This window comes from Triticum dicoccoides, chromosome 7A (assembly GCF_002162155.2).
Source record: "Triticum dicoccoides isolate Atlit2015 ecotype Zavitan chromosome 7A, WEW_v2.0, whole genome shotgun sequence".
In the NCBI taxonomy this organism is placed as follows: Eukaryota; Viridiplantae; Streptophyta; class Magnoliopsida; order Poales; family Poaceae; genus Triticum; species Triticum dicoccoides.
Window position 1 is genome coordinate 628,704,830 of NC_041392.1, and position 7,869 is coordinate 628,712,698.

General features: G+C 48.3%; 1 protein-coding gene across 1 annotated transcript; it reads left to right on the plus strand.

Annotated features, from left to right (window-relative positions):
* The first annotated feature begins 5,964 nt into the window (after window positions 1-5,964).
* Window positions 5,965-7,284, plus strand: LOC119330197 (probable xyloglucan endotransglucosylase/hydrolase protein 23). Its single transcript, XM_037603315.1, has 3 exons — window positions 5,965-6,345; window positions 6,440-6,633; window positions 6,701-7,284. Exons 1-3 carry the CDS (start codon window positions 6,094-6,096, stop codon window positions 7,113-7,115), a joined length of 861 nt encoding a protein of 286 aa, XP_037459212.1. The 5' UTR covers window positions 5,965-6,093; the 3' UTR covers window positions 7,116-7,284.
* The last annotated feature ends 585 nt before the right edge of the window (window positions 7,285-7,869 follow it).

The following is a 7,869-nucleotide window of genomic DNA, read 5'->3' on the forward strand; positions in this document are numbered from 1 at the left end:
GGCCCTGAGCACAGTGCAGACCGTCGCAGTGCCCGGGCTAGGCCGGCTATCTCGTCTGGTCCAGTGGTGTCCCCGTCGACGCCAGATCCGTCTCGTCTCCGGTGACGGCCTGCGGGAGCCTCCAGCTGGACCGGGCGACCGTCTCGTCTGCATGCACACGCACTATAGCCTATAGGACAATGAGAAGGAGCTTTCGATCCAAGGCCAAATTCCATGGATCCGGGGGCAAGGGTCATAAAAATATCGTCCCCCGTCATCTGCCCTAAGAAATTCATATCATGTCCCTCGCACCAGCTGTACTCAGTCATGCGTGGCATCGATATGATTGTTATTTGGCAGGTGCGACATTCATGCGTGGCGTTCATGGCCCTATCGTCGACCAGACGGACCTACACACACTACGCACAGGCACAGGCCATGCATAATGCAACACGGTCCAGTGCTGTGGAGCCCGTAACCGCGCGTGTACGTACTGTATTTTCAGCGGAGCAGCGGTGAGCCGGTGACCATGGCTAGGTTACCTGCTCGGTGGCGCGGAGCACGCACGGGAATCGTGTGATTGGCCCTTCGTCTGCCGTCTGCGCACGGCCGTGGGCCGGGGAGCAGGCGGAAGGCGACGCGCGTCGGCATACGGCGATGTGCGTGCACCCGGTTGGCGAATGGCAACCAGCTGTACGTAATCATGGCGAGTGCAAAAAAACACGTGTCAACGTCTGTTTCCTGTGCACTGCTCGGTTCTTGACTCTGCGACGCTCATGTCGGCTTGCTCCTTCGATCCTACTCCTGCATCTTTGCATTTTCGACTCGTCTAATCGTTTGGTTCGAAAAACTGTCAATTAGAGCAACTCCAAACGAGGCGACTCATCCCGTCCGCCGTCGTCCGTTTGGATCGGTACGGACAGAAAAGTCGGGCCAACGCGCCGGCCTGAACGGACGCGCGTCCGCTTTCGTCTGTCTGCCGACTCATTCCGGACCCATTTTTAAGCCGGATTTGCGTCGGCGCGGACACAATACGAACGCGCGCTCGCCCTGTTTTTTCATCGGGCCCGCTGGTCGGTGGCACATTGGCCTCTCCACATCAAACAACACACCCTCGCCCACCTACTTCGTCGTCAACGACGGCGGCCATTTTTTCCGATAAGAATGGATACATAGATAGGTCTAGCGTACACAGATAAAAAAAACCAACTACTCGTCGCTTTCCGACTCAGACTCGGTAATGTCTTCCTCCGACGTCTAAATGTAGGCGTCAACATGATGCTCGTCTTCGAAGTGCCAACTCGACGCTTCTCGTAGCTTTAGTTTCAATTGAGCGGTCTGCTTCCGCGAACGCTTGTCCTTCCGATAGACGGCTCGCTCCGTCCTCCTCACGTCCCTCTTCGTCCTCCTTTGCTTATAGAACTGGCGCTCGTCGATGATGTCCTGCGGAAAACGTTTACGCTACACCACCATGGCTTCCGCGTCCATCTCGGCGATGGCGAGGCGACGCTGCCGCCTCCGGTGGATCCTCGTCGGCGAAAAGCCGCGGGAGAGGCGCGAGATCCTGCGCCCGCTGACTCGACATGTAGGGAAAATTCATATCCCGACGAGGCCTCAAGAGGCGCCAAGCCGCCGCGTCGTCCGCGCGGGCCGCCTCCTCTGCGGTGTCGAAGGTGCCGATGATGAGGCGTTTCTCGCCAAACCAGATCTCGGAGGAGAAGGCGTCGGAGCGGCGCTCGCGGACTCCGCATAAATCTGAAGCGCCCAGGCGACGCATCGACATGGTGGCGCAGAGGCGGCGAGACTAGTGAGAGGGGGCGAGACGAGTGGGCGGCAGACAGAGTGTGGAGGGAGCGCCTTCTTATAACGAGCGCGGCCGCGACGCGCGCGCAAACCATTCGTGCACGCTGGAGCGCCAAAACCAGTGCGCGCTAGGCCGCTTTTCCCCCGCGCGAACCTTTCCCGCGCGCTGGAGCGCCAAAACCAGGACGACGGCATGGCCGCTGGCATGATCTAAACCGCGCGCAGTCATGAAATGGGTCGGTCCGTTGGACGCACTGCTGATCCAAATATAAAAGAGAGCAGACGGCGGGCGGGCGATCGACTCAAACGGACAAAAAGCAGACATAAATGCTGTCTGTTTAGGTCGGCCTGTTGAAGTTGCTCTTATCGCACGTTTTTCGCTCCTCTCGGACAATATTAGTATTTACCGCATCCACCGTCGTTATCAGGAGTGTGCAACTACTGCAAGATTATAACTGCTGCGGAGTGGCAGAAGTGTGGAAGACAAACCTATTTCGATTTTTGAAAAGTGGTGTGTCGATCTAAAATATGTCTTGATAATTTCTTTTATCCGACAAGTATTTCTAGATAGAGGGCTTTTCCCTTTGCTTCAGATCGTAGTCCAGTCTAATCATTGCATTTCGTTGTGTGCTTAGGGCATCTTTAAAGCGGACTCTTAAACCACCCACAATCATTCGGACTGCATGGTCCAGACTTGTTGAGCCATTCAACATTGGCCTATATATGTCCGTTGAACGGTCCGGACATATTTTTTTGGCAAACACGAGACAAATAGGGAGGGGGCTTTGCGGGAGTCCGGGAAGCAGCCGTGTAGGACTCTAACAAACCCGGCCCAACCAAAATCGCTCCTTGGCCCTGCACGTCCATCCTCCCATTTTCTGTCCTTTAGTCTTTCTTTCTTGTGTTCGTTGCCGCTCCACCACTCCGGCCATCACGCCGCACCCATGTCGGAACTTGACGGGTCCGTCTCACCTCCAATGGTACACCTGGGCTCCATGCAACTTCTCCTTTCTCGGCATTCCACACCTCTACTTCGACTGCCACACAGGTACCTGCTCCTACGATGCTCACCATGTTCGACAACTGTTCCGTGAATTGGTCGAGCTAAATATTTTTGTCCCTTCTTCTTTGAAGCAATGAATTCAAATACGAAGTACATATACGAGTACTATGTTGAGTCGTCCGACGAGGAGGACTACACAAATGAGACAACGATGATGCATGCGGTGCTTGCAGAAGCGGGGCATGCGGAGGAGCATGTTCTGAATTTCAAGGAATCGATCGGTGGTCATCGAGTGCTCAATTACAACTAGACGCGCGGCATTGGACGCTAGTGGATGACTACTTTGCCCTTGATGCCGTCTTCACTGACAATTTTTGTTGCCGCATTCGGGTGCGCCAAAATATCTTCTATCGTCTCTACCTGGCACACGGTCCATTGATGACTTGGAAGGATTGTGTTTCTTGGTTATCAGAAGTGCACGGCCGCATTACGGATGCTTGCATATGGCACGACCGCTAATTCTGGGATGAGTACCTACGGATGTCCGAGAGCACATGCGGAAATGCCATGGTTAGATTTGTTCAGATGCATCAACAAATTCAGCATCGAACAACTCACGAGGAATTGTAGGAGGATCTGATTGAGCATTTGTGGGCAGTTAAGGGGATAACAATGTTGAAGTATAATATTTGATTTTTTTAGATTTGAATTACTGCTGCATTTAAACATTTAAAAACTACTTTAGTCTATATATGCGGCGATTTGAACATGCAGACCTATAAAAAAATTAGGGTCGGATGTATGTGGATGGGGTCAGCGTTGGAGATGTCCTTATATTGCGAAATCTCTGTCTCATTTTATCTGAAAGCTGATATGATCGTCCAGTTATGTTATGTTTTAAGCACCACACGGGGAAGAATAGTATAGGATCTCACATTAGGTGAGATCAATGTTTCATAGCAAAAAATTACAGACACACATCAATGTTTCATACAACCTTAAAAAGTTACAGCTTCTAATTCGACCTATAGTAATAGAAACAAAAAAGACAAAATTAGATGTGAATAGTATCAAATTAGTGAATAGTGTCAAATTAACATTCACCCAAAGCAACCGCTATTCACATTCCTAAGTCAAGCACTATTCACATTCGAATTTTTCCTTTTTGAATTTCTAAATGTACATCAAGTCTTGAGATGATTTTTTTTTCTGAGTTGTAGATATACCCTCAAGTATGTTGTTAAATAATTTCAGAATTTTTCAAAATGTCAGAATATGAAAAAAAATTGATCTCACCTAATGTGAGATTCTATACTAGTCTCCCCCGCACCATAAAGATTCAACAATGGGCATGACCTGACCTAAAAAAGAGAAGGCAATACCAATAGAGGGGACTAGAGCAAACGAATGGTTCGCTACGAGAAAGCCCCTCCCGCGAACAAAAATGAGCGATATAAAAAAGAAAGGTTTTGCCATGATGTAGGTAAAATAGACAGGATTAAAAAATATCAATCTTATAGACAACAAATTTCCACCTCTAGGAAACACGGCAACATTTAAAAAAGGTTCGCACTACATGTCAAAAAATAAGATAATTTTCATGTCCTAAAAACAGTAGTTGCATGGCAAAATTTAATGAAAAATATCCTGTAGAAACATGGCAAATATGAATAATCCATCGCAAGGTCACATGTTTGTTTTACCAAATTTATTTGAACATACCGTGGAAAAACTTATAAATGAAGTTTGCCATGGCAAATTTTGTATCTAATGAACACATGGCAATTTTAGCATGCCAAAAAAAGTTAAAAATAATTCACCATTGCAAAAATATTCAAATAATAAAATTATGAAAAGAACTTTTCATGGTATGTTCCACAAAATTGCCACGGTATGTTCAAGTAATTTACCACTATGTAATTTTTTTTACCATGACTTACCATGACATTACACAAATGTATTTTAACTTTGTCGTGGTTGTATAATTAATTTGCCAGGACAAAAAAAACTCTGTTGCCATGGCAACCACGTTTTTAGTTTATTCAATTATAATGATGCAAAAATTGATTTTTTTATAAAAGACAAAGAAAAAAGTGCCCATTATGGAAATAATTAAATTTCAATGACATTAAAAATAAAATTGATGCGCTCTTAATAATAAAATGGTCATATTTTACATTTTCTTTGTCATAACATAAAATTGCCATGATAGAAAAGAATAAAATAACCATGATCAACATTATAAAATTTCCATGCTAACGAGAAATAAAATTTACACATGGCAAATTAAATAAGTTTGTTATTTAAAAAATATGGCAAATTTAGGAAAAGAATTCTCTAAAACAATCAACGCAACTTTGGAATTTTGTAATTGGCATATGGCGAAGTTAGAGAGTTTTTTTGTTTGAAAAGATGGCAAACTTTAAGAATTCATAAAAAATAATTTAGCATCTTATGGGTTGTATATGTGTTGGATGCTACGAGGAAAAAGAATATAGTTCATCCTTCACATCTTTGTTAATGATTGCGTCATATTAAGTTCAATTTAATTTTTTTTCTCTTTGTACACATAATTTTGGACCATTGTTGCTGCATTAGTTTTAGTTCATGCTTCACATCTTTGCAAAGGGCATCGATTGCCAATCCCAAATAATAGCAACGATAGCTCTGAGACATGAGAGAGTTCTATCCATTTTGTGTTGTCTCAACCTATCTAACATACCAGGAATCATCACACGCTTCGAGATGAAAAAGATTGTCGCAAATAATAGGTCGTCCATCCATCCCTGACTAATTCTTGTTCATGCATCATGTATGTTTTGTACTGCCATTTGGGTACAAAGCACAAAATCATCTCAAATAATCATATAATAAAATCAAAAGCTGTTGCCTTGCCTCCTGAAATCTGCTATACGTCTCGATCGATGCTTAACGTCGTCTTGCTGTAGGTGAGAGCCTCTGGCGTGGCCATGTCGGGGCAGTCAGGCGTCTCATTTTCCATCAGAAAATTGTTCGCTACTCACTCGCCACAGTACCGTCCTGCCCTGTCTCCTCTCCTCTGGCGCCAACTCACACGCAAATACACCCGAGCTGGCGAACTCCTCTCCGATTCGCCGAACCATCCATCCATCCGGCACGCCACGCTTATCTCCAAACCACTATATAAACGCCCTCACGCCCTGCTCATTCCACTCACACAACACAAGCTTCCATCAAGCTTTCTCCTCATCTTCATCTTCTAGCACTTGTTCTTCCTAGCTAGCTCTAGTTGGGTGAGCTTACTTTTGGGAGCATCGAGCCCGCAACGCATGGCGGTGTCGGTGCTGGCCATCCTGCTCGCCTCTTGTGCCCTGGCGGCGGCGAGCTTCGACAAGGAGTTCGACGTCACCTGGGGTGACGGGCGCGGCAAGATCCTCGACAACGGCCAGCTCCTCACGCTGGGGCTCGATAAGGTCTCCGGCTCCGGGTTCCAGTCCAAGCACGAGTACCTCTACGGCAAGATCGACATGCAGCTCAAGCTCGTCCCCGGCAACTCCGCCGGCACCGTCACGGCCTACTACGTACGCCGGCATTCATTCTTTCCTCTGCTTTTCGGTCTTGATCGGATGACACGGTTGCCTAACTTCGTTCGGTTTGGCGTGTATGAATGTGCAGCTGTCGTCGCAGGGGCCGACGCACGACGAGATCGACTTCGAGTTCCTGGGCAACGTCACCGGCGAGCCGTACACGCTGCACACCAACGTGTTCACGCAGGGGCAGGGCCAACGGGAGCAGCAGTTCCGCCTTTGGTTCGATCCCACCAACGACTTCCACACCTACTCCATCCTCTGGAACCCCAAGCACATCATGTAAGTTTATTATAATTGCCATTACCACCAACAAGAAGTTCAGTGACTGATTTAGTTGTAAATGCAGCTTCATGGTGGACGACATGCCGATCAGAGACTTCAGGAACCTGGAGGGAAAGGGCATCGCATTCCCCAAGAACCAGCCGATGCGCCTCTACTCCAGCCTCTGGAACGCCGACGACTGGGCCACGCAGGGCGGCCGCGTCAAGACGGACTGGTCCCATGCCCCGTTCTCCGCCTCGTACCGCGGCTTCAAGGCCGACGCGTGCGTGGTGACCGCGGGCGGCAAGCCGCACTGCGGCGCCAGCGTCGGCACGGAGGTCGCCCCTGGCACCGGCGCGGCTGGCGAGTGGTACAACCAGGAGCTGGACCTGACGCGGCAGCAGCGGATGCGGTGGGTGCAGAGCAACTACATGATCTACAACTACTGCACCGACCCCAAGCGCTTCGCCCAGGGCGTCCCTGCCGAGTGCTCCATGTAATCCATGCCTGTCGATCGCCGGAGGAAGACGGTCGGAGATAGGGAAGATGAGGCCTGTATAAACCGATGTCAATAAGTGTAATTCGTCTCTGTCATTTACTCCCAGTTGTTGTAATCGTGATCACGATCATTTCGTGTGTAATATATTGCCTCCTCGTACGTTCATCACCTGTATGCTGCTCTCTGCTATATTTTCGTTCACGATCGGGGTGATTGTCCGATGAAAAGACCTTATCCACGAATGGATTGGCACAAGCAGAATCATTTATTCTGCTTCGTCCAGTGCAGGGCATGGGCGCACGGCCGCTGACCGCAAGGCGACACGAAGCGCGACAGAGGAAAGGACAATGGCCTCCCTTCGTAATGATCCGTCAGGTCCCAGCCAGCTGCAGCTGCAAACCCTACGTACGTCGTCTGCACTGCCACACTGGCCGATGGTGAAATGCGTGTACGTTCGAAATTGATCAGGTTGCAGTCTTGTTTTTTTTTAAACAAGGCAAAAGACTTGCATTTTCATTGATTAAGAAGAAGGTTTAGACATAAGCCGCGGGGCGGCAAAAACGAAAAGGTCTACTCTCGCGACATAACAATACTAAGCTGCTTCGCTCCTGCCAAAGTCCAAAGATAAGCCTCCTCTTTGATTTTCGCGATAACAATAGCGGTCGGAGCGGAGACATTCTGAAAAATTCTTGCGTTGCGCTCCTTCCAAATTTCTCATGAGACAAGCATCATCAAGGAGGCGGTGGCCTTCCTGT

What these genes read in the sequence shown, in the direction of transcription:
- LOC119330197 (XM_037603315.1), top strand. Translation starts at nt 6,094, where the DNA reads ATGGCGGTGTCGGTGCTGGCCATCCTGCTCGCCTCTTGTGCCCTGGCG. An exon ending in GCACCGTCACGGCCTACTAC is followed by an intron (nt 6,346 to 6,439) that starts GTACGCCGGCAT and finishes ATGAATGTGCAG; the next exon opens with CTGTCGTCGCAGGGGCCGAC. An exon ending in TGGAACCCCAAGCACATCAT is followed by an intron (nt 6,634 to 6,700) that starts GTAAGTTTATTA and finishes TTGTAAATGCAG; the next exon opens with CTTCATGGTGGACGACATGC.